The sequence below is a fragment of the Gopherus flavomarginatus genome, chromosome 9 (genome assembly GCF_025201925.1).
Source record: "Gopherus flavomarginatus isolate rGopFla2 chromosome 9, rGopFla2.mat.asm, whole genome shotgun sequence".
Taxonomy (NCBI): Eukaryota; Metazoa; Chordata; order Testudines; family Testudinidae; genus Gopherus; species Gopherus flavomarginatus.
In genome coordinates, this window is record NC_066625.1 from 77,834,110 (window position 1) to 77,861,292 (window position 27,183).

A 27,183-nucleotide genomic window follows, 5' to 3' on the forward strand; every position below is an offset into this window, starting at 1 on the left:
TGCTCACAGACATGTGGAGAACATACCCTTCAGTCGGTCAATGTAGCAGTACACATCATACATCTCAGAAGCTGGGCGCATGCCATATGTCCGCACGCCTGGGGAGCTGTCCTTGTCTCCTACACATTGAGTCCGTGGGGTCACAATGGGGTATCTGTCAAAACAGAAAGAAAGGGGCCTCCCCAGTGAGGGTCCTGCATACCCTGTGATTGAAGACTCTCGGTGGGTGTTCCTGTGGAAGGGACATAAGCTCTCCATTGAATAATGACAATACTTAGCATTTAGAGGTGCCCAACGTCCTTAATCATAATAATAATGGTGGTAATACCTAACTCTTGTATTGGCCTTTTCATCAGAATAATTTAGAAATATGTCATGGACACGCAAGATGGGAAAATGTGGCACATGTGGGGAACATGTTCACAATTCAGCAGCACATTACACTATAGTCCGAACTGTGTTTTATCCGTGTCAGGTGCTACTGTGCTGTCACTGGTTCCTGCGTTCATGTGGGGCTGTGCGGCAAATTGGCTGTAATCCAAGTGACTCCATTTGATGTCTGAATGTTTCTTTCAGGTAATCTTGACCTGACCTGGCCTCCTCTTACCTGACAGTCTGATCCCGCAGCCAGCCAGCGTCACATTGATGAAAGCCAGTCTGGTAAGCGGCCTGCAGTTGTTCGGGTGTGGCAATGACAGCGTTGTTATCCAAGCAGGCCTGCTGGGCTTTGGTGAAGGTGAGGGAATACCTGCTGGTGGCTGGTCGGTAATGAAACACGACGCCTGGTGGGGAAAGGGAGAGAGCAGTGACATATGGACATGGAGACCTCCAGGCACTCTGGATGGATATTCAGGAAGGGCCTTCAAAACCAACCTGTAAGAGCAGTACCTTCTGGAGCCACATTGAGCCAAATCCCTTGTTTACTGGTCTCTGCAGTTATTAAAGAGGCTATAAAAGGAGGGGTTATCCTGGGGGTCTCCCATTCCTCCCCTCAATGATCACAATACAGTGACCTCCCCTTCAGCTGCAGAGAGGTGCTCACAGAACATTGGAATCTGATGTTGGCCAATGCAGCTTTCATCCTCAGACAGAGGAGGTCATTCTACAACCTCAGGAGATGCCCTCCAGGCTCCCCTGCCCATTCCTGTGCCATGCACAGAAGGAGAGCTGCTGGCAGTAAGCAGATAGCTATTCCTGCATGAATTTCTAGGGACAGGGGAAAGGCGGGGGTTGCCCAAACAAGACTTTCCCCAGTAGAGCCAAATCCATTGGTAGATGGACAGTTTTCCAATTTTGTCAGCTGAAGCAGTGGTATGGCTGGCCCTGGAGGAAATGGATTGTGAGGTTTCTTGTTGTCCCTATGACTTACCAGTGGGAGAAATGGGCTGCTCGGGAATGAGGCCGCTTGCAGGAGTGGCTGTCACCTGCACAATCATCTCTTCCACTGAGGCAGACTCTAGTTCTGGTGTGGCAGTCACCTCCAAGTCCTCCTTCGCTGAGCTCACCTCCGGTGCCAAACTGGTGAAAAGTGTGTCCAGGACCGAGGTGACGACCTCTGCAGGAGTCATCCATACAGCTGTGGCTCCCTCTTCAGTCACATTCTCTGCCTCTGGGAAAGCTGTCTCGGCAGTGATACCAGTGGCAAAGAGATCTGGAGTCACTGTGAACCCTTCCTCTAGCTCTGAGGCAGTGGGTGTGAAGTCGATTGGCTCAAGAGTTGCAATGCTGCCTCGGGCTTCCTCCTCTGTGACATTGTATGGAAGAGGTATCTCCACTTCGGTCTGGGTGATGGTCTGGATGGTGAAGTTCTCAGGGACTAAAAAGTCTTCATCTACAACAAGAGGCACGTTTCCTTTATTGGTGTCTCCAAGGGACACAGGCCCAGGCTTTGGAAACAAATCAATGAATGGACACTCAAAGGGGTTGGGTGTGCGGATGCTCTGAAGGGAGACGGGGAGGGCGATCGGATGGTTGGGGGGGCTGTGATGGGAACCTGGGTAGGCGATAGGGTGGGTGTGATGGGAGATGGGGCAGGTGATGTGATCTGAACTAGGGTAGATAATGAGGTAGTTGTACAGGTGTTCTGAGAGGAGATGCTATTGCACAAGATGTGTATGTTGGGAGATATAGACCATGTGAGTAGGTGCTATGATCAGTGACAGCATGTGGATAGTCTAGGAGCTATTCCATCTTGCAAATGGACTCAGCGAGCCTGTGGGGCATTGGCCTGCTGGGTACTGGGTGCCCCTGTTTGGAGGGTGAAACTCAACCTTTTAAAAAGTAAAATATTGACCATTTCCCCTCCCGCTACTCCTCGTCTCTCTAAAACACTCTACAGTGGAATTTAATTGAATTAAAAGGGGAGTCTCTTGTTTTTCTTCCCATATGTTCTATAGATTTCATATGAGTTAGGGAGTCAGAGCTCCCTTCTCCCCCAACCCTCACCTTATATTCCTGACTCTAATCCGCTAGCACACCACACACTCATCTAGTTTTGCGTGATCTCTTGTGCCAGCAGCAGGGAACTTAAAATACAAAGCTCAAAATGGGGAGAGGAAAGGGGGTGCTGTCCCTGTCCTATTTCGAGGCAGGACTGAGCTGGGGAGCAGTGCACGTGGGAAGCTGGGAACACAGGCTTGAACACTGCAGAACAAATCGATCAGACCTCCACCCTAATGCTGCTTTGCTTCCCCAGCTGGTTTATTTCAAATTCCATTTTCTTTACCTGGCTAGTTCATGGTAGCCAGTACCTCACAGATCCGAGAGACTTCCAAGAATCAGGCATCAAAGCTCAAACACTTACCTGTCATATTAGGTGGTTTAAGAAGTAGCACCTGAGAGAGACTGCGGGGCACTGACATGTTGGGACTGATTTGCTGGTGTGGTCAGGCCACTTTGTGCTATATGGCTGGCATAATCTGATCCTAAAGTGAGCTTCACTGGCCCTGGGAAGATAACCCCACTCATTTTGAATTTGAACTCCCAACACCTGGTGTTGACACACACAACCCTCCTTGCCTGCTGCTGGCAATTGGCATAGCAGGACAGGGGCATGGCGAGCAGATCCTTAGCTGCAATTTAGGCCCCTTATGAAAATTTGCAGCCTAGGCAACCCTCCAATATTAGTGCACGTCGGCCAGCCTTGCACAATGGCTACACCAGGACCAAGGAAATGCAAAATGGAGTCCTTGGACACCGACCCCTACCATAGGCACTATCAAAGCACTGCTGCTCAGCAGATGACCTACTGTCTTCTTTCTGTTCTCCTATGTATAATATTAAATTACTTAATATGCAAGCACTTGATCTCTGCTGCCTGGTTCCTGGAGAGCCATCAAACTTGGAAGGTGTTTGACAATCTGAAGTGGATAAAGGCATATTACACTCACCTCCCATTGAGAACACTCAGTTGTACTGCAATGCTAACATACCCTGCGAACTCTTCTTTCTCTGCTTGGACAAGAAAGGAGGGGCACTGGCCTGCTGGGTACTGGATGCCTATAAATTTACATCTGCTTTTCTTATTTAAGTGAAACAGTAAGAAGCTTTTCTGTGTTTAATTCTGAGGTGGGGCTAGCAACAGAGTCAAAGGCATTCAGAGACAGACAACAGAAATGATCAGTGGGGAAAGATGACAAGTGATGTATCTGATTCTTATGTTGGTGGCCATCACCATAATATTTGAGTTAATCTTGCACTGCCATGACTAAGAGGGGATCTCATAGCCATCTGCAAGTATTTGAAGGAAGTACTAAAATTGGAGGGAAGTTTAGTGTGATCCCTGTGGTTCTAACTATTTTTATTATTATTATTATTATTAATTTAATTATTTTTTATAGAATAGACTGGAATGGTCTCCCAAGAGAAATTATGGAAGTTCTGTCTCTTAACTCACTAAAACCAGGAGCAGACACAACACTGGGAAACAGAGCATGACAAACAAACAGACATTGGACAAGATGGGACTTAACAGGAGTTTTTCATCTTTAATGTCCATGGTTGTGGGATAATTCAGTTCTGACTGGGAAGCACCATACCCAGCTCCTGGAATCTGCTGCTTACGAGTACCGACAGAGGCACTGTACTTAATTCAATAAAACCAGTGCAACTCACCTGTGTAGCAGATTGCATCGTAGCGTGAATGGGGGTGAGGGTACCCTGTCTGATTGACATGGAGGTACACCGTTCGCACCCCCACCAGGTTCCCGCCACAATTGGGACGTGCCTTGGAGATGGGATACCGAACACTGCCGTCTGCCAGCCATCCTGCACTGCACACATCCATGCCACCCTTCCATGCCAGGTACAGCTGTCCCGTGGTGGCCAGACGGGTCCCGAGACTCAGGCATTTCTCTGCAGCTTCCTGGAAGGTGAACTTCTCTGGGGAGGTGGCATAGAAGACTTCACCTGCAATCACACAACCATTGACTCAAGGACTGATTGTAGTGTTTAATTCCTCTTCCATCTACCTCTCTCTTCCCTTCGCTTTCCTTCCCTATGGGCTGGTGGGATGAAGGAAAGGTTAAAAACACTAGATAAGTACAGCTTGGATGAGTGACAACTCAGGGTGGGGACATACCATGATCACTGTCTACAAACGTTAGGAAGGTGCAAACCTCAAAGAGGGAGAGGAATTTTCTAGGGTGGAACAAGGGGGTGTATGTTCTACTTGGAGTCATGCAATGACGTTAAGATAAGGAATATTTTGAGGCCTGGTTTTCAATGGCCCCACTGCTCCCATTGACTTCAGTTGTAGCCATGGGCGGTCAGCATCTGTGAAAATCATTTCCAGAATGTGGAATCGTCCCCTGATGTAAATAATGGGAGCTCCATTGCTTTAATCAATTAAAAGCAGAGTGGACAAAGCCCAGAAAAATGGGCTTTAGGGAATAATCCAGCCTTGGCAGGGGTGGGACTAGATGGGATTTCACATGGCTTTTGAATCTCTAATGTTTCTGACTTCTAGCTCCCTTGTCTCTTGTTTTATCCTTGTCTGCAGTGAGGATGCTCATGATACTGCCAGCTCATTCCCTAGAGAATTACATAGGAGAAACCCAAGATCACCTTGCATTTCCTCTGCATAACAATAAACATCGTATGTTTCGTCTATCTCCCGAATGCCATAGGTCCTCACTCCAGGAAACTCATCCTTGTCACCGTAGCAACCCTCCCGAGGATGGTGCATTGGGTACCTGAGAGTGAGAGAGGGAGCATGCACAGGAAATGTCTAGTGAGCAGAAAGAAGCTTCATTAGAAAGATAAGTGTCACATGGCTCTGTGGTGCGGGAGGCATCAGGACAACTGAACAGGTGGTGGAGAATCAGAACTGGGATCTGACATTCTGGGGGGAGGGAGGAAGTGGAGGGAGGCCAAACCCCCAGAACTTTTCCTGGACAGAAGACAAGGGAGAAGCGGACTTACTCCCTTCCATTCCTGACACTGGAAGTGAGGGGAGAAGATCCTTCAGGTGTCCCTCAAAGATACTGATAAACGGGGAGTTGCTGGTTTTCAGACTCCTCTGAGCTCTGCTAGATGACTAAGTGACATGTGCAAAATACAGTCACATCTGTTGAGCTTGGCATATCATCTCAGCAGTTCGCATGGGCAAAAGTAGAGAGCATGGAGACCGGGATTAAATCACCACTCTCAAGTCTCTGGGCCTTTCAGTCCTTAGCTTCTCAGCTGTGACTGCCAAACAAGGGGGCCAATTGTGAGAGTGGTTTTGTGATGTGAACACCTATCTACCAGGAATTGGGCTGAGATCCACCAGCTCATTCCACAACAAATGACTATCAGATGATAAGTGCTAGTCATTATTTACCTGGAATGGGATTTAAACCAATTACCTAGATGTGAAAGGCTGTATCCCATTCCCAGCCCCTTGTTGCCTGGATAGCCCTCTTTTCTTCCCTCTTGGCAACCTTGCTTCCCCTTTTTCAGCTGATTACCTGACAGTCTGATCAGCCAGCCAGCCAGCATCACACTGATCAAACCCATCGTCATAGGCAGCCTGCAGCTGTTCAGGGGTAGCAATGACAGCACTGTTCTGGATACATGCCTGCTTTGCCTTTTCAAAGTCCAAAGTGTACCTGGTGGAGATGGCTCTGTAATGGAACACGATTCCTGGAAAACACATCCACCAGCACACACACACACACACACACACACACACACACATCAGTCAGTGAAGAACCAGCCCCTCACCAGTTTCCCTTTCAAAAGAGTTAGCAAGTCAGAGAAAAGGAATTCTATCTCATGTAGAAAATCATGTGTTTGCCACAGATCATTCATATTGCATGGGTAGTCTACAGTGCTCTGAAGACACTCTGTTTTTCCCCATGCTATGTTCCACCACCCCAAGGCCGCCAGGCTTCAATTTAAGGGGAATTAGATGTACTCCCTTTGGTGAACAGAAAAATCTACAGGAACAGACCTGCTGTCCAGTCCAGGTTCTTTTCTCCTGTGACGCTGGAGCACACTAATGCTACATCTAAATCCGGTGTTTTAATGTTGACAGCTTCAGCGTAAACCAACATCCCAGAATGCAACAAATATATCACTGTCAGAAGGATCCAAAACTTTCAAGATATTTAAAGTGGCTGGCATGACACTGCACAGCATTGTAAAAACCGTCTATGGAAATTGGCTAATTGTGGGTTATCAGTACAAAGTTGTACTATTTTATTATAGACTTGAATGCGGTAATATCCAATGGCCCCAGTCAGGATTGAGGCTCCAGTGCACCAAGCATTGTTCAAACACACAGGAAGGCATGGTCCTAGCCCTGATGGTACACACATTTTATACTACAGCAAATGTGTTTTGAAGAGTTATATGTATTGCAAATGCAGTTAAGCCATACTGTTCCATATAGAGTGACCTTTAAAAGGAGTAGGGGGCTGTATGCATACTTAAGCATGGCACAAGAAGGTTTAAACCTCTTGCATACTTTCTTTCTTGGCCCCTCTTCTTCTCACTCACAATTTTATTGATGAGAGTAACAATGTTAACTGGGGGAAATTTAATTGTGTGTAATATTGTCTACATATTAGCTAACTGAACCACTTTTACATTTCTTGAAAGAACATAAGAATGGCTCTCCCAAAACAGGCCAACGGGCCATCTGGAAAATATCCCATCTCCTAACATACTAAGTGAGGCCAAATATCTCATAGGTCCAATATCCTGTTTCCTGCTACACCACATCACACCACCCGTCCATCTCATCCAGTGTTCCATCTCCTGCCCATATCAGAACAGACTGGTGCCAGCTTTTACAACACTGGGTGATACTGTTGGGCTGTTTAATATGGCATTCCAGAGCCTGCCCACATTAGAATAAATCAATGGTCTATCTTGTTTGGCTGCTGCTCACATACAAGATCAGACCAATGATCTATCAAGTCTGGCATCCTGTCTATGACAGCGAGTGATACCATATGCTCATGGAAAGGGTAAAATGCCTCTACTTCTTTTCATACTGTACCTGGTCAGATTTCTTCCTCCCTCTTTCTCCCCAGTCAAACCAATGTAAACATCAACACTATCACCAAGAGGAAACATTGACATAATGGCCTCACCTTTCACTATGACCTCTATCGTATCCTGGCTGTCCTCAATACCGTGCATCACCTCGCAACGATAGATCCCAGTGTCATTGGACCTCAGCGCTTTGATTTCCAAGGTGGCATCGGTGGGGATGGCAGGGTAGTTGGGCAGAGAGATCACCTCCTTGTACTCAGTGTTGATTCGAACTTGCCCCTCTGTGGCCACTAGCAAGACGACTTCCTTCCCATTGGAGAGTCTGCTCCATTTGATTCTTGGGGTCAGAGGAGGTGTATAGGGGGCTGTGGTGACATGATCCAATGAGTTGATGAAGTAGCAGGGGATGGTCAGAGAGTTTCCCAGGACGACACGCAAGGGAGACCGTTCAGGTATGCTGACACTCAGTGTGTTACCATGATCTGCCCAGTCCCAGCATGGAGAGAGACAAAGTGAGGATTAATCAATAACACACATCAGTCATAACTACCAACATTTTCAAAGTAGTCTCAATCTAGCTTATAAATCTGCACCCACAATATTAGGAAATATATATATTTAGGTATATTCTAGTAAATATAATTTGAAGTAATTGATGTTCCTAAAGCAGCCCCTGAGCATTGGTAACAGCCCTGGTGGAATATAATGCTATTACACTGAAGGCAGGTTGGGGAACTTGGCGCTAGGTTACAAGCTGTGACTATCTTCCACCCTACCAAGCACAGCAATGGCACCATGTAGTCATGATGTTGCAGCAGCCCAGAGAGGAGGCCCTTGGCAATGATGGGTGAAATTAGTGAGCTCATAGGCAGACCTGTTAAGTTGCTCGTGTCTGCTGTGTGAGGGGCATGTCGGCTTGTTACATGTATGGTCCACTGCACTGAACAGTGGTCCCACTGCCTGTACATACCTGAAACTTCCACAGAGATGGCTGCAGTGATGACTTGCAAACACACAAACACTAATAGTAAAGTGGTCATAGTTTACCTGCAACAAACAACACAGGGAGGCAGGGGTTAATTACTGCTGGATGATCATAAGGGAACGATACCCTTCAAGGACTCTTAAGAGAGAACAAGCCCATTAACCTACAGTACCTAAACACACCCCAACAGGGTTTTTTTACATACGACCAGCAACAAAAGAGAGTTTTCAGGGCAACACCTTGTCTAATAGAGGGAGGCCCAAGGCATCTTGCTCCAAACAAGGGTACCCATTATGTCAGTAGCATTATTATTCTATTCTCGCACTCTTTCTTGTGATCTTCACTTCTGGACAGAAAGACAATTTTGCCATGGAGTTTCTCATTTGTTTTACATCTATTCCAGGAACAACCACTGGGTCTGATGCCCTGTCTACCTAACCCTACACCGTTGCCTGGAACACCCGAAATAGAAGCATCTTCACATTACCAGTATCCTTCCTCTACTAAGCCAACATGGAATCCTTGGCCAGCTGCTTGGATGTAATTTGTACAACTATTCTAGCAGAAGTCTGGCCCCTTCAGGGTGAAAAGGCTAAAGGTCACAACACAACAAATAATCCTGCATTTATAGTCTATACCTCTTGAAATACAAATGGATTCCACACCTCTTAGCAACTTCACTGTAAGGACTACATGACATATACATTGTGTAGGGATCCCGTTCGTCAGGGGAACTCACCACTTCAGAACAGTTTCAGACAGACTGTGGAGGACTGTCCTGTATCCAGAAATGGCAGAAGGAATGAAGGGAGGCAGAATGGAATCATCCAAACTGGAATTTGGCCAGGAGAGCAAGGTTAATGCCCTTAGTCTTGTGTATAATGCCATGGGATTTTAAATAACTACTAGTGTTTTATGTTTCATTCACAAGATGGCACAGCACCCACTAACTCTGCACTGCAGCACTGACTCAGAACCGAGCCAAAAGGAAGAACCTCATCTACTGAATCATTTAGGTTTTCCCTGGCGGTCACCTATCCAAATACTGGCAGTTTGTCTTCTGAGAACTAGAAGGATCCCAGCTAGTGTTCCTGTGGCTGCAGTCAGCGAACATTATGAGGGACAGTGTACATGTCTGTTGGCTCAGTAGTAAAGTTTATTAACTAGCATACTTGAAAGCTTGGCACAGGACTCGAGAAAATGTAAATTACATCTTATAAAGTCAGGCCATTAATAATAGGAGATATCCCTATCTCCTAGAACTAGAAGGGACCTTGAAAGGTCATTGAGTCCAGCCCCCTGCTTTCACTAACAGGACCAAGTACTGATTTTTGCCCTGATCCCTAAGTGGCCCCCTTCAAGGATTGAACTCACAATGCTGGGTTTAGCAGGCCAATGCTCAAACCACTGAGCTATCCCTCCCCTGAAAAGGCTTTCTCTTCTGAAGAACTGGGTTCAAATCCTACTTAAGCCAAAAGATAAAATGTGTTGATAAGTCACAACCTGGTACTTTATCTCCATAACCAAATATTAAACCCTTTGGAAATCTCTACTAAAGAGAGGCTAAACATTGAACTAGCAGGGGCTGCTGAAGGTCAGGGCTGAGGTGCATTGGCAGAGATGTGTGTGGGCCCACATTTGGAATATTTGGGTTGTTGGAGGACAGGACTGATGTGCAGGGGGAGTGGGGTGGGGAAGGGGCTACCAGACAACACTGAGGAGAAGTAGCAGAGTCATATGAGTGTCTAGGACTGGAACAGCAGTGGGTGCTGCAGGGTAGGACTGAAATATGTATGAGACGTCTCAATCTTTCCTCTTGTATTATTTATTATGTCTGGCTCTAGGCAGTACAAAAAGTCATTTTTACGAATAACTACTTCATACACATTTTTTAACTATCTTGTAGCATTCATGACCAAAAGCTCCCTGTAAAATAAATACAGTAAAAAAACAAACCAGAATCAGACTTCCATTGCTCAGTCTGCACAGTACCCCATGGCCTTCTGCCAAACAGCAATGCAGAGGCTGAGTAGAAAGTTAACCAGCAAGAGACAGGGAGTAAGATATTAATTTGTATCATGGGGAAACACTCCAGTTTCTCTCTGGCTGCTGAAATTACGTAGCCATCACTGTTACATTTTAAGATCAGTGCTGGCTGCTATTTATTTATTTGTACGCTGAGAGGCTTGGAGTCCCACTTTAGACCCAAAGCCGTAAAAGCAGACAGACTCAGTTCTAGTCTCTAGGTAAGGACTTTAGCACTGGGAAAAAACTCAAGCCAAATGTCGGCAATGTATCCCCGGTTTGTTAGAAAGAACAAATCCTTGGAGACAGCATGACTCAGGAGATTGTTTATGTAATAGGGAGCCTTTCACCAATAGGTCACTAGTTGTAATAAGGCCCAGGTCATCGGTGACTTAGGCTATGTCACACTGAGAGCTGGAGGTGTAAATTCTAGCTCCAGGAAACATACCCGCACTAGCTCCGATCAAGTTAGTGCACTCGATATGGAGACTAGCTGAGGCAGAGCGAATGATGGGAGGGGCTTGACATCCGAGTGTCTCAGACGGGCTTGTACTCAGGTGTCTAGCCCCTCACTATGGCTGTACTTCTATTTTTAGTGTGCTAACTTGATCAGAGCTAGTGTGAGTGATGTTTCCTCAGACTGGAAATGACACCTTCCAACTCAAAGTGAACCCTATACAGCTATTACCCTCTGGTGATCTACTGTACATTAAATGAATTGGGAGCATGGAGAAGGGGGCTCAATCCAGTTTCTAATGTGATAGGTGAGCACATTGTGTGAAATATGAAATTACAATAAGCAGCCTTGGGGACTAATTGGATGTCTTGATGACAGAATCAATAGAGAGGCCAAGGATTGGATGGGCCAAGGAGATGGAATTCTCCTATCACCCCCAGGTGTTATGGTGGGGGAGGCCTCCAAGGCAGAAGGCACATTGGTGGGGTCAGCCTTTCGGAAACTCGTACTGTCGCAGCTTGTGTTGTACCTGTTCTAGCTTTAAAGACAAGCTGTCACTTCTCCAGAGTCAGCAAATCTGGTACCTTTCAGCAGCGCCAGCATTATGCTAAAAACGATTTAAAATAAATAGCCTTGGATTAGCAAAGAGACAGACATCCTTTTGTCTGAGTTTTTCTGCAGAAGAAACCTGGAATTGAAGCATCTTAGAGCATTGAAACAGAGAAATCAAATATGATGGGCCTCCAGGGCTTTTACCTATTATAGGCTGGTATTGTCACCAAGCACTAAAAAGTTGTAGCAAAAAAGTTGTTTCTGTCAGCATTCATTGTCAGTGAGACATGAAGCAGGAAAGCAGGTTGATGCTAGCACTGGCTGGAATTTGCAGAGTCTGATTATTCTGAATGGGTGAAATTCACTCCTGTATGGAAAGCCAGCACAAGCCCCATGCACCCCTGGAGTCCCGCTTTGCTAGGGTGACCATATTTCCTAAAGTAAAAACAGGATGGACGGGGATTGCCTGAGCCCAAGCCATCCTGCTACCCCACCTGCAGGACTTACCAGAGCCACCCCCACCATCCATGGTTGCGGCTGACCCCCTGCCTCGAGGCTGCAAACTGCCCATGGCTGGGGCTGACCCCCTCCAGCTCTGAGCTCTGTGCGACCCGCAACTGAGGCTGAGCACTCGAGCCCTGTTCCAACCGTGGCTGCCCCCCCCCCAAGCTCTGTGCTGCCTGTGGAAGACCCTCCCCCCTGAGCTCTGCGCCACCTGTAGCTGGGGCTGACCTCCCCCCACAAGCTCCAAGGTTTGCCACCCATGGCTGACCCCCCCCCAGCTCAGCACTGCCTAGTACTGGTGCTGACCCCTCATCCCCCTGAGCTCTGCACCCCTTGCCACCCGCAGCTGGGGATGACCCCCTCCCCAAAGCTCCAAGGGGCTAAGTGCCTGAGCTGTGTGCCACCCATGGCTGACCGCCCCACCCAGTTCAGCACTGCTTGGGTCTGGGGCTGACCTCCCATCCTCCCAGCTCTGCACCCCATGACACCCGCAGCTGGGGATGACCCCCGCCCCAAAACTCCAAGGGGCTGAGTGCCTGAGCTGTGTGCCACCCATGGCTGATCCCCTCCCCCTCAGCTCAGCACTGCCTGGTACTGGGGATGACCCCCCCATTCCCCTAGCTCTGCACCCCGTGTCACCCGCAGGTGGTGTGCCTGAGCTGTGTGCCACCCATGGCTGATCTTCCCACCCAAGCTCAGCACTGCCTGGGACTGAGGCTGACCCCCACTCCCCCGAGCTCTGTGCCACCCTGCAGCTGGAGCTGAGCACCAGAACCCTGTGCTGCCCATGGCTGAGGCTGACGCGCCCTCCACTTCCAACCTCCACACCAGCTGGTGCTGGGGGTGACTTTCTCCTAAGATCCATGCCACATGCAGCTGTAGCTTGGGCTGATTCCAGTGCCAGCTGGGGCTGGGGCTGACTCCTGAGCCCTCAGCCCAGCACCTCATGTTGCTGACCCTCCTCCCAATGTTCCTCTACTTTTTTGGTAAACCGGGCATTTGTTCGTTTGCTCTTTCCAACTGATCAGTTGGGGAAGAGCAAATGGGACAAATGCCCATTTTTGTCAAAAAAGTCAGGACGCCCGGGGCAGAGCTTAAAAATGGGACTGTCCCAGCCAAAATGGAGCATATGGTCACCCTACACTTTGCCTTGTGCTGGTCTTTCGCACAGGGGGCTATTTCATCATACCGTAAGGGCAGGGAAGACAGGAACATTTCCAAGTTTGGTTTATTCATGAAAAAGAAACGCCCCGCAGTATCCCTCAGACAGTGAATTCTTTCTCTCAGTGGCAGTTCAAACAAATGAGAATAATAGTGTGTGGAGTGCATTCTGCCAGCTTCATAGCCCTGACTCCCTGCCAGTGTGAAATTCAATCAGGTGCCTATTCCTCACGGTCATGTTTGCAACATGTTCTCCATTTTGCACTATTCTAACTACCGCAGGGAAATCTTATCCTGCAGCTCATACAAAGCCCTGCTCTGTGCTGCCTGGATAATTTGCTATCATTAGCAGTGATGATTTTATATTCTACTATTCTATGATTCTGTTTTGTTTCTGTAGGGATGTCAGCGTGCCTGGCACTCGACAGTGGGTGAACATCTCTGTTTTAGAGAGCGCTTCTGTAACCAACAGGCCCTTGTCTAAAGACCTCAGTGTGTGACGGTACAGTCCAGGACAATTCTGAGCAAACCTGCAGTGGTGTGTGGTTGTTATGGCTGGGATACATCATGGGCTTTCAAGGAAAGGAAGGCACTTGGTGGCCATTAATTGTGTGACTGTTCCAAGTGCAAAAGCCCTGGAGTCTGGAGGGGGTTAAGGAAAGAAGGGAATGGCCCCTCCCCAGGACCTCAATAAGGTTCCACTAGGTGGCCCTCCTCAGTTGTAGCAGGAAAGTGACTCTGTGGCCTCTGGTTGTGTGGTGACTGGTCATATGGGGACTGAGTCTAGCCATAGGTTGGGTGGACAGTTAGGAAATGGATTCCCATTGGCTGGGATGTGGGGAGGGGGGCAGTTCTCCCCTGCATCAGTTGCATTTTCAAGGCTTTTCACAAAGAAAAGAGATAGAGACTGAAAACAAAAATAAAATGCTTTAAATGAAAACTGGAAGCCTCTTTACAAGGCTGTTACAAAGCTCCCCCCTGCCTGAGTCTGCCAGGGCTCTTACCCTCTCTGAGTACACAAAACATCATTTGAGGGTTAGGGCTAATGTGGGGGTTACAGTTAAAGTTGTGGTTCGGGTCAGTCACTCTGATGGTCATAGACAGGGTTAATGTTAGTAGTTAGGATTATGGTTAAGGTTAGTGTTACAAAGTTGAATTTTAGCATAGGGTTAGAGATACAATTAAGCTGCCAACCACAGAATGCATAAGAAGTAAAATATGCAACACAGAAGTTCTAAAAATGCCTCAGTTTGAATGCTCCTGTACTGTACTGCTAGAAAATTAGTTTGTTAACTAACACTAGTCACTAGAGGTAAACCTAAATTACCTGTGGGTGTCATTATCCTCCAGTAGAAAACCTTACCCCTAGGCAAAGAGATTCTGAGAATGGGTACTTTGGGGGGTGGGTGTCTGAATAGGTTATACTGAGAAGACAGGAACTACCAAGCACCAGCAAAGGGTGAGAATTGTTTCTGATGGCAGCCAGTGCCACAAATGGAGAGTCAGGATGGTACTGAGCATCTCAGAAGAGTTTGTGTTATGGGGAAACAACATCTTCCAGCCCCCAAAGTGCTTTAAAGGCTGTGTTTGTGCTTAGCAAGACTGCAGATCCATTGAAACTGGGAAGATGGAGTTTGCAAGACAATTTCTTCTGGCTTTTGTGGAAAAGAGGGCTAGGAGGAGGTAGGAGGTGTTATACAGGATCACTGCTACCCACATGGAGTCTCGGAGCACATGCTAGGTCAATCAGTCTGGATGAACAACATTCCGACTTACCAGTCACCCAAAATTCCAGCCATTCTTCCTCTTCTAAGCACTAACTGAGAATGGTATGAGGCTTGGTTAGCATTGTACACTGGATTTATTTATGTATCCACATGTCCTAATTCAGCCAGGTCTGGAGGTAATTGATAAAAAGACCCAGAGTTTCCAAACCATCCAGAACTGAGAAGGATTGGATAGCACAGGATATTTCCGCCCTGGAGAACAATTGTCACTTTAACTTGGGTTTATTGCCATTTTATATTAAGCCCATTTTTTTCAAAGATGGACTTATACATGTGTACAACCTTTGGTTTCTGCTCATGTACCAGGGATTGTATGCAAACAGTCACAAGAGGACTACAAGTAAAAGTGCATATTTGAAAAATCTGAGCATTTCAGATTTTTTAAAGCCCTCTCTCTTTCTACCCCCTTCCCCAGATTTTCACAGAACTAGAAAACCTTGTGAGAGTAAAAATTGCATTTTAGAGGAAAGGAAAGTTGTAGATCCAACAATGTATTTACATAGTAACATCCCAGGAAGGCAGGCAGATGTGGCCCATTTAGAACTCAGTCTGTCTATCCAATGTATTTGCTTTTTGGCATGCATTTTCCAGTCTTTTTCTAGCTTGCTTTTGAATCTATACCCATTTGTAGTTTCTCCTTCTGCTTTTGGTTGTCCACTCCACATTAATCACCCTTGCAGTAAGTAAGTTTACTTTAATCATCCTTAATGCCCTCTTTTCTTGGAATCATTTCATGCCTTCTTGTTTCTGAGCCTGTTACCCACTCAGAGATCTGCAACTTTTGAAATCTGGGACAAAATGGACACAATTACACATCTTGATGTTACAGCATTGCAACACACCATCTTCATGACAATACAAATGTCATCTCATTGTAAAACATCAGAGCAAAACTCACCTGATGCTACTATACTTCACACAGCTCCCATACTTTGATTTGACCCAGGCACATTACAAGATATGGAAAACTTCTGAGAAATCTTAGTAGGGTTTCAGACTGGTAATAAAACAGCATTTATGGGCAGGAGCTTGTGCCTTTGGCATAACGGCATTTTCCAGGAGAACATAGTTCTTAAAATTTGGATATAAAGAGGTATCTAATAAGAGACCAAACCAGTGATACTTTAGCCTTGGCACTCTCTTCCCTCAAAGATTTAGTCTCCCTTTTTTTCCCTCCAGGGAATGTACCTCAGTTTCTCCAGGGAACACCAACTGCCTCCATCTAATCTTGTTTATTTCAACTAACTCTCACAGTTCAGCTGCTTTCAAGACTTAATGATGATGGCAAAACTTTGGATGAAAGCTTAAGGAGAATTAAGAAAATGTACCTCCTCTTGACAGAGGAGGATGTCAGGTCTTTGATCCCTCATGTACATATCTATGGGATGTCCCAGGTTCCTTCAGTCTTCAGAACTGTCAGTGGCTTTTTGTTTCAGTGAGAATACGGAGTGCTCCCTCATCACCTCCACAAACAAATTCCCCATTGTCTCCCCATGCTACAAGCTCTTGTCCAGGACTGAGAGCTTTTCTGTTCAAACCCCACCCTGCTCCAGGAAATGGGAGGGGAGGAAGAAAAAAAGGAGGGGAAGGGAGGGGAGAAACAATTTTATTTCTTTTTTTTTTAAATAAAGCAAGTTTTGGAATAGAAGTATCATAATAAATATGCTTCTGTGACTTTTTGTGTTCTCAGCTGTAAAGAAAATAGGAAAACTATTCCATTCTGTCTGACTTCCAAACCATTCTGAGACTAAGCCTTTTACGCAGTGGGCTGCTCGGATGTTGCTCCTGCCAAGGCCGTTTTTGATTTGATTCCTGGGACAAGAAAGTCTTTTTTGAACCAAGAATGAAATGTGGCAGCGGTTACTGTGATATTGTGTCACTGCGGTGTGTTGCCCACAGCTTGATGGGGGCTGACATTCCCCACATCAGCCTCCTGCGTCAGACAGCAAGTTGGAGGCACAGAAAGAGACTTTATTAGAGTGAGGGTAGCAAGAAAAAGAGGGGTTGCTTAGGACTCAGGAAAAGCAGCAGATTTCATCATACACTTCAGCCAACTTATCTCACTCTTGTCCTGGAGTACCCCTTGCTGTTGTGGTCATGGTCTCTCTTATACACAGCTCGGTAGACTGGCAGGACTTGGCCCCTCCCTCCTGACTGGCAGGAATGTTGTGCACCTCAAGAACACATGGTTTAGCCCTTCTCTTTTCATCTGTCTATACAGTAAATGGAACCGAAATAACTAACCAGTTCTAATTCACACCCTGGGTTATTTCAGTTTAAGTCCCTGTCTGCACACTCTCATTTCAATATAAGAGCCCTGTTTCCATATGACATAACTATAACTACCAGCTTAATTCAATCAACCCAAAGGCAATCTTATACCAAAATAAGCGTATCCACACACAGACTTACACCAAACTAACAAAGGGTGTCAAGGGCAACTGATACAGTGATTTCACATTCCATTTACCAGGCTGACAAGCTCCCACTTTCTGAGGAGTGAGATGCCAGGATGAGATTCCAGTCACAACCCTGAACCACTAATACTGCTAAGTTTCAGGCAGTGGAGATTCACACCCCACAATTTGCATGGAGCAGATTTCCTTTTGAATGCATATTAACACCATATAAACGACTATGTGCCGAAACCACCGCACAATGGGCCAACTTCTTCTCCTCTCATTTACGCATCTCACACCAATGTAACTCCATTGACGTTAACAGAGTTACTCCAGAGTCACAGTGGCGTGAGTGAGAGCAGAATTAGGTTGGACTGTCCTTCTGGCCCCCAACAGCACAGTCACATCTCCCACTCAACCACTAACATTAATTTTCCAACAAATCACTAGCGAAACTAGTAGCAGAGAGCAGAACACCCTGCCACCTGCAATGGACACCATCAACGTTTCCACCATTCAAACATTTAAGAACAAGGTGTAATATATCTGGGAATGAGTGGGAAACAAGTTGCACTCTTCACACTTGATACAACATCAGCACTGAATTACTCCTGAAGTGTTGCGGTTGCCAATGCAGGTCATGTATAGAGACCAAGTCATTATCTCAAAATCTCGCTCAGTGATTCAGGAAAGAAGGATCACCCATGTCTGTTTCTAATTGTGTTGTATATGCACATTTCTTAGACAGTCAGCTAAATGAATGCTTAGGAAATCCTATCTGCCTGGCTTCCCTGCTGAGTCCCACAATACATTTACAACATTTTGAGGGGTAAATAAAGGAAAACTCTGATTCACTATTAATTTTCCCCAGGAGGTGCTCAATTCTTGGCATGGGTTCCAGGTCTCAAATTCCTTGTGCTGCCTGTGTGCCTATGATGGGAGTGTCTGTTATCTGTTCCACCAGCTATTACAGAGGATTAGGATATCATTCTCCCTGTAAACTGAAGAGATAGCATGTTCTTCATATATCTAATTCTTATTGGCAAATGATTGGGCTGGGGCAAATGTCTCCAGTTATCTGGCTCCTGGTCCTCTCTACGCGTTAGTTTATCCATCAAAGCCTAGGACATCTGTGGGTGCCAAATACAAGCAACTATAATTGTCCTTTGCTCGTCTCTAGCATGTGTCATCTGAGGATTACAAAACTCTTCACAAAAGTTAGTTAACTGAGGGCTTGTCTACACTATCGGCCAGATTGATGGGCAGCGATCGATCCATTGGGGGTCAATTTATTGTTTCTAGTGTAAACACAATAAATCGACCACCGATTGTCTAGCATCGACTCCGGTACTCCACCTCAAGGAGAAGCGCAACGGGAATCGACAGGAGAGTGTCTCCCGTCGACACACCACAGTGAAGACACCACAGTAAGTAGATCTGAGTACGTTGACTTTAGCTATATTATTCATGTAGCTCAGGGTTTCTCAAACAGAGGTCACCGTTTGTGTAGGGAAAGCCCCTGGTGGGCTGGGCTGGTGTGTTTACCTGCCCTGTCCACAGGTCTGGCTGATCATGGCTTCCACAGGTCTCGAATCGCTGCTCTGGGCCAATGAGGGCTGCGGCAAGGATCACCATCTCCATTGTATTCTTGGGAAAGACTAAGATATGGAGCAGAGAACTGACTTGTACAGCAAGGCAGTGACAGAAATGGGAACAGCACCGAGGAGTCCATATTCCAGTCCACTCAACTAACCATGAGCCACCCTGTCTCTCTCTAGAGCCAGGATAGATAGCAGTCACTTATACCACAAAATTCTCCTTTCTCTGACATGAAACCAGCATCCTCTGGCTCTCAGATCCATGACTTCAGACTAAAACTGGTTGGAGATTTTCGGTTGAAAAGTTTTTTCTATAGAAAATGTCATCTCTTGATGTTGTCTAAAATTTTTTATTTTCTGTTGGAAAAATCAGAATGATTTTTTTTGTTTTGGGTCTGGTCAACTCCAATCTGAGTTGCTGGAACTCTTCATGCCTCCATTATCCTCTGTGGGCCAGGTTTCCTGATGGACTATACCTCCTCTGATGCATGACAGTCTCTTCTTTTGTTGAACTACCGTGGCGCATCATAGGAGACACACTCCAGATACACATCATAGGAGATACACACAGGGACATAAGATATCCAAACTATAATTCTGATGCACCATGACCATGCAGAGGGACATAGATTAATGCTGAACTGACCCAAAATGAAGCATTTTGATATTTCTGCATTGAAATTTTCTATTCCATGAAAAGTTTTAATGTTTCAGCTTTCTATCTTAATTCAGGACTTCTGAAGGTATAAGGGGACACCATTGCTCTTGGGTCAGAGGCCTGCAGCTGGCTGGCTGGCTGGCTGATTAGCTCCTCCCACTGCACCTGGGTAAAAGACCTTCAACTTAATTGGCCGATCCTCATAAAAGAAGGCAGAGGACATGGAGGGGAGGGACTGCAATACCTGCCAGAAAGCTGAGGGGCTAGTGGCTGTGCGCCAGATGGACTGTGGCTGGAGCAACTGCAGAGAGGAACTGTTCCAAGAACCGAATACATAATCGGTGACTCTATGAAGTCCTGTTGCCGCTGAGGTTCTGAAGTGAGAGCCAGGAAGCTTGGACTGATGAACTTATGGGGGTGAGGGACAGATTTGGGGAAGGGACCACTTGGGCTGCACAGACTTTTGAGGGAAGAGTCTGTGAAGCTTTGATCTTGTTTTGTTAAGAAGGCTTGAAATAAAAAACAAAACAACTGACTGCTGGAAACTGGTTCACTGGATTCTGTGAGACGGCTCCAGACAGACTTCCCCAGAGAGGAAACTGGCTTAGCAAGTGTAAACTCGAACCTAAACAGGAAAAGAGGGCTATAAGATAGGCCCTGATCCTGTACAAGGACAAAAACAAATTTTGAAATACTGGAATTTCCCACAGGGTGAAAATTCTGATTTTCAACTGCTTTAGGTGACCTGTACAGTGGAATAAGCAGTTGACAAACCACCTACACAGCCTTTGAACTCCTTTGGGAATTTAGCTCAGCCCTGTGAAGTAGAAAGACGATTGCGGCTGAATGGAAGTTTTGTTCATGGGAGATACAATCCAGAACAGGGGCATAAGATGTCCAAACTATGACTCTGATGAGGCACCGTGATATGGACTGAGGATAAACAGCGTGTTCAAAAAACTGCTGAGAAATTTGATTTCTCACCTAGAAGTCTGGATGCTTTTTTGAACCTTTCTGGTCTATAAACCAAGCTAGAAATGACACCACAATAGGTTCTGCCATGAGATTTCCAGTGAACTCACACAGGAAAATGTTAAAAGACAAAAACACTTCGGAGAAGTATCGGGAGAACAATCTTTGCTGTAGTGCTTTGGTGAGGGAAATTGTTTCTGATATAGCCGGCTTTTTTGAAACCCTAAAAATAAGCAAAGGAGTTTACATAAGCTGAGAGTTCTAACAAAAGTTCTGCTTTTGTTAGAACTCTCAGTGAAAGTTTGGTGGCTTCTTTCTTATGTAAACTCCTTTGCTTATTACTAGACACAGTCTGCTAAAGAACCTTATCACATACTTCTAACATTTCAGAAAAATCTTCATATAGAGAAATCAGTGTATTCCCCTCCAAAGGGCCAATCTCCTAGGAACGACCTACTGTTTCAAACCATCAGGCAATGGCAGAGTCTACATCAGGGAAACATATTCTCTGGAGAAGCATGGTTCGATAAATAAATGAACAGTGGGAAATAGTGCTTTAAACACTAATTAACTGACCCATGTATCTGCTGAACTCTAGCTCTAAAGGTGATGCATTAGTTGTAGTGTGAATAGCGAGAGAGATAAAGGGATGGCTGGATACAGTGTGATAAACTACCATTAAAGAAACCAACAGAGAGTGGCTGTATAATAGTGCTGGCTCTGCTAATAGAGGTGTTCTAGGACTGCACTCTGTGCAAATGGGGATACTTTGGGGGCAGACTCTGAAAACAGGAGGTTGCTTAATAGGACTGATCTCTTGTACTGGTTTCACTGTGTACCTAACGTAAGTGAACTAATGTTAAGCGAGAATCTTGCAAACAGTCTCCAAATATCCTAGTCTCCTGCCTGGTACATAACACCTGCTTCCGCCATAGTGCTCACATGTGCAGTGCACTCCCCATGGAACTACAGAAACACGGGGCACATCATGTTCCCTTCATTCTGTGTGAAGTTGGCCCTGAATCATTACTGGCATGTAGTGTCATTAGCAGGCAAGGCCAGGAACTTGGCACCTGCTCATTTGCTCTTGAATTTTGTTCTTAGTGTATCTTCCATTAAAACATCATACAGCAGCATGACTTCTATGGCTTGCTCAGAGGAATGATTCCTATCTGAGATCAGCTCAGCACATCTCCTACCCTCTCCCAGTGACTGCTTATGTTCAGCTTGCCTGCAGCACTCGTCCATTAAACTCTAACATTCCCACACTTGCATCAGCCTCCTGGACCCACAATCAGCTTCAACAATGGAATCCTACGGACAACCATATACCAGAAACCCACAGATCACCATACCTGCTTTTGTAGATCCAGTAGCCACCTCAAACACACCAAGAAATCTGTTATCTACAGCCAGACACTCAGATATCATGGAGAATATGCTCCGAGAAGAACGTCTAGGATACACACCTCAACACACTCAGAACAGCCTTCACCAAACAAGGACACTCCACCTGAGAAGTACATTGCATCATGGAATGGGCCACCCAAATACCCCAAGAGAACCTGTTTCAATACAGAAATAATGTTCCCTCTGACCGCATACTCTAGTTGTCACCTACCATCCCACACTGGAATCCGTATGGGGTATCATCAAACAACTACAATCCAAACTCAATGGGTACCCCATCCTGAAAGAATTGTTTCCTGACCTCCTTCTTTTGGCCTTAAAATAACCCCCAACCTCTCCAAGCTCATCATCAGAAGCAAGCTTCCCACAAACCATATCACACCAACTCAAAGCAGCACCAGCCTCTGCCAGAACAACCGATGCAAAACCTGCAGACGTAGCTCCACTGTTACATTGATCCATACCGCCCACAACACACCTTATATGATCCATGGATCCTACACATGCCTATCACAACATTTGATGTACCTCATCCAGTGCACTAAATGTCCCAATAACAACTATGCGGGTGAAACCAGACAATCACTACGCTCTCCAATGAACTCACACAGGAAAATGATAAAAGACGAAAACACCACATCAGCTGTAGGTGAACACTTTTCACAAAGCGATCACTCTACATCTGATCTATCAGTCCTCATCTGCAAAGGAAACCTGCACAACACTTTGAAAAGATAATTTTGCTAGACATTAAAAGTCATAGACTGAACAGAGACATTGGATTTATGGTTTATTACAACAATCTGTGATCTATTAACTCCATCTTTTTGTCCTATGACTTCAGAGGTGTTAACGGGTGACTCTACCTTGAAAGGTCCTTTACAATATGTGCTAACTGCTTATGCTAAACTCTCTCTTCCACCTTGCACGTAGCTGTGACACTCAGGGGACCTTTCCCAGACCTGAAGAGCTCTGTATGACTTGAAAGCTTGTCTCTCTCACCAACAGAAGTTGGTCCAATAAAAGATATTACCTCACCCACATTGTCTAGCAGACTAGCTGCCTACAAACCTCAAAGGTCCTGGTTGAAATCGTAACTGTGGTCACATTCACAATGATTCCACTCATTGCTCTGTCCATTAGTGAGGTGGATGTGACAGACAACAGCCCTCACCTATCATTATTATTTAGCGTCCCAGGTGGGCACAGTGTTTTACAAACTTGTAGGAGAACGAGGTACCTACCCCAAATTGCTTACAGACTGAATCAAATGGGTCTTACACACTGATTCGTAATCAGACTACAGTAGAGAGCATCCAAGTGGAGATTAGAGATGGGAGCTCACGGAGAGAAGGGAGCACTGAGGAGAAAGGAGGACAGTGTGCACGAGGGAGAGGTGAAGACTGGACTTTGTGCCCAGGAAGACAACACTACATATGTGCAACATGCCTGAATTAGCATGTCAGGGAGAAACTGGGGCCTGGCTGGTATTTGAGCAGTTGATTTCTCATTCTGCAAGTTGCGTTAATCCCTTGTTTGTTTGTTTGCTTAATTTGTTTATTTGTTTGTTTTCATTTCCTTGGATTTTTGTAATGAAAAAAAGGGAGGACATAGGAAAAATCCATCACTATGTAGCTTGTTCATTGTACAAACTCTGTAGGCTTTGCCAGTGGATCTTTTAAATTCCTTGAACTGTATCTATTTGGCCTGCACAGCTTACCTGCTCTTTGCCACCCGCATCCAAGCTTGCATCTCTTCCAGTCTCACCTGTTTAACTAAATAGAGACGAACCTGGACACAGCTGGTCTCTGGATCTTCCATCCCACTCCCCACCCTGCTTTCATTGTCACCGTTGAGAATTCTGCTATTCTTCCTGTCACTCAAGCTTGCAGCCTTGGAGTTACAGAATCATAGAAATGTAGGGCTGGCAAGGACCTCGAGAGGCACCGGCACTGAGACAGAACTAAATATACACAGTCCAACCTGGACAGGTGTTTGTCTAACCTGTTCTCCAATGATGAGGAGTCCACAATCTCCCTTGGAAGCCTGTTCTAGGGCTTAACTATCCTTATAGTTAGAAAGTTTTTCCTAATATCTAACCTCAATCTCCCTTGCTGCAGATTAAGCCCATTACTTTTTGTCCTACCTTCAGTGCATATGGACAACAATTGATCACCTCCTTATTGTAGCAGCCCTTACCATAGTTGAAAACTGTTATCAGGTCCCTCTACAGCAGGGGTAGGCAACCTATGGCACGCGTGCCGAAGGCAGCACGCAAGCTGATCATTAGTGGCACTCACAGTGCCCAGGTCCTGGCCACTGTTCGGGGGGGGGGGCTCTGCGTTTTAATTTAATTTTAAATGAAGCTTCTTAAACATTTTATAAACCTCATTTACTTTACATACAACAAAAGTTTAGTTACATATTATAGACTTATAGAAAGAGACCTTCTAAAAAGGTTAAAATGTATTACCAGCACGCAAAACCTTAAATTAGAGAGAATAAATGAAGACTTGGTACACCACTTCTGAAAGGTTTCCGACCCCTGCTCTACAGTCTTCTTTTCTCAGGACTAAACATGACCAGTATTTTTAACCTTTCCTCATAGATTTTTGACCCCTCCCTTTCCTCCTCTCCTCACATCCAGGCTGTCATCCATTCTCATCTCTTCTCTTTCTGTATTTGTAAAATCCACCCATTCCTCTCTGTCACCTCTGCCTAATCCCAGTTCACATCACTGCTCTCTGTCTAGGATGATGAACTTTCCCCTCTCCAGCTTCCATGGCTCTCATCCTCCCTCTCGTCAACTTAATCTTCCTCGCCCACCACTTGTTGTATATTTATACCTATATCTATGCCTAGATAGATATAGATGAGAATGCTTTAAACACTGGGTACAAAGCCTCTCACAAAGAGAATTGCCTAATCAGAGGTTCATCAAACTGGGTTGTGCTACGACCAGGTCAGGTCAGAGTTATGGGTAGAATCATCTTCAATTTTACCTGTTCCACCCCTGAATGCATTAATTCCAGCAGTGCCATTTCTGTGGGTACATCAGCTACAGCAAATTCAGCCTGTTACGTTTGCTCACCTGACAGCTGCCTTAAAGATCTATATAGAGAGAGTGAAATTCATCCCAGTGAGGAGGATTGGCCAATGGCCTATGCACCATTTAAGCCCTACTTAAATACTGTTTTGAGGGCTTAAGGGGGACTTAAATGGTGCACAGGCCTTAGGGGAGTTTAACCCATAAAAAATAAGTGATATTCTGAAATCTCTGTTCCGCGGAATAGGCTACCTCCCAGAACAACAATCAAATTCCATCTAAACTGCGCTTTTCTGTTAGAAATTGCAGCCCATGAACTAAACATGGGCATTTTATTTTTTAAATCACTCTTCCTGTTACTAAAAAAGAGCAGTTTCTAGTTTCCAATTTACTGGTAAATAGAAAGTGACATTTTCCCTGGGAAACAAAACTGGCCAGATTTGCTAATCAGCTCTGTCCCCTCTGCACTTGTCATGCAGCAAAAGGGCCTGGTACCTGGCCGCAAATGGTCAGGAAAGCGTTCCCCTGGCACAAGGTTCTTGTGACAGCCACCCTCATCCCCAGTGTAGGGGATATGTCGGGATGGACACAGGTCATGTCAGGGGCCGAGAGGGGAGGCAGCAAAGGAAACACTATGGCTTCGATCCTCCACTGGCGTAGAATCCATCTAAGAACCCTATACCAGTCGTGTATCATAAAGCAGCCTGACAGCCACTCTAAGTCTCTCAGAGTTAGGACAGGAAACCGTACCTGGCCCCTTGACACCCTCTTGTGCCAAGTCTGGCCCTATATATTTCTGTGGGTGTGGATAAATCACATCGAGATGCCCTCCTTCCCCTCCCTACACTCTTGAAAGGAAACCAGAAAAAACGAAGGCCCAGATCTTCATTTGTCCCTGCCCAGTTTGCATGCACATACATGGTGCAAGTCTGGTGGACACTGAAGTGCATGGGCCTAAATACAAAAGAGCTCTTAGAAAAATGGCCATTTTAGTCTATATTACCGCTGTTTGCCCAGCACTTTATGATACAAAGTCTAACAACTCTAGGGAATAGAATCTCTCCTTTTTTTCCCACGTGGAAGCATCCTTGTCTGCAGGATGGGAGCCTGTGTAGAGATCTTGCACCCGTCTTTGTATCACTGAGGCCATGTCTACAGTACAGAATTAAGTCAACCTAACTTACATCTGCATACAGCCCCCACACTAAATACATTGCTTGTCCATGTCTACACTTTGCTCTTTATATCAGCAATGCATGTCCTCACCAGGAGTGATTGTATCGATTGTATTGTCAGAGTAGGGCAATGTGGGACAGCTCCTGACATAAGCAACACAATGTCTACACTGAGGCTGCATTGATATAACTACATCGACCTTCACTCTACGCCGCTCGTGGAGGTGGTGCTATCAAGTCGGCGTAGCAGGTCAATTAATGTCAGCAGGAGTGAAATTTAAGTGGAGACATTTCCATAGTTAGGTTGACATAAGCTGCCTTGCGTCGACCAAACTCTGTAGTGAAGACCAGACCTGAGTTACCTTCGCAAGCTCAGACCCAGACAGGTTTTCCTTCTTATGCCACAAACCAATGCTGGCAGTGCTCTCTGTGTAAGACGTAAGCCGCGTAAGAAAGCCAACCCAGCCTTCTCTCTCTGACTCCATTGTTCCCAGCACAAATTTCTCAAACATGCACATGCAGAAGCTACAGCCACTAACCCATAGGCGTAAAAAGGACTCTGTGCTTGGAAAATGAACCACTGAAGGATGAGAGTCCTCAGCAGGCAGTGAATCAGCTACCTCATACACCTGAATGATATAGATTAATTACTTTATATTCTAATAAGAATGATTAGTACTTTTCATTAGACATGAACTATTAGGTTAATGAAAATGTTTGAAATTTGAAAGAGTTGGAAACAGATCCAATTTTCCTTTTTAAAAAATATTTTAAGCACATTTTATTTCCAATATGTTTAAAAAAATTTGGAAACTGAATCAAAACTGTCAAAACAATTAAAAAATTTCATTTAAAGTAATAAAACAAATAGCTAATGGCTAAAGCAATGTTTCATTTACCAAAACCTGGGTTTTCTGTAACTGAAAAATGTATAACTATTTTATAGTGTTTTCTATATTTTTTTTAATAAAA

The 27,183-nt window shown here is 45.4% G+C and overlaps 1 protein-coding gene across 2 annotated transcripts in view; it reads right to left on the minus strand.

Annotated features, from left to right (window-relative positions):
* ACAN (aggrecan) overlaps positions 1-27,183 on the minus strand; it is a 70,149-nt gene that overhangs the window by 27,735 nt on the left and 15,231 nt on the right. For both annotated transcript variants that reach the window (XM_050967393.1, XM_050967392.1), the window contains exons 2-9: positions 8,453-8,529; positions 7,581-7,964; positions 5,949-6,123; positions 5,065-5,192; positions 4,114-4,407; positions 1,370-1,831; positions 608-782; positions 27-154 (exon numbers count right to left, since the gene is read on the minus strand). In XM_050967393.1, the coding sequence (XP_050823350.1) occupies positions 27-154; positions 608-782; positions 1,370-1,831; positions 4,114-4,407; positions 5,065-5,192; positions 5,949-6,123; positions 7,581-7,964; positions 8,453-8,522 (1,816 nt within the window). In that variant the 5' untranslated portion in view covers positions 8,523-8,529. The remainder of the gene's footprint in view (positions 1-26; positions 155-607; positions 783-1,369; positions 1,832-4,113; positions 4,408-5,064; positions 5,193-5,948; positions 6,124-7,580; positions 7,965-8,452; positions 8,530-27,183) is intronic.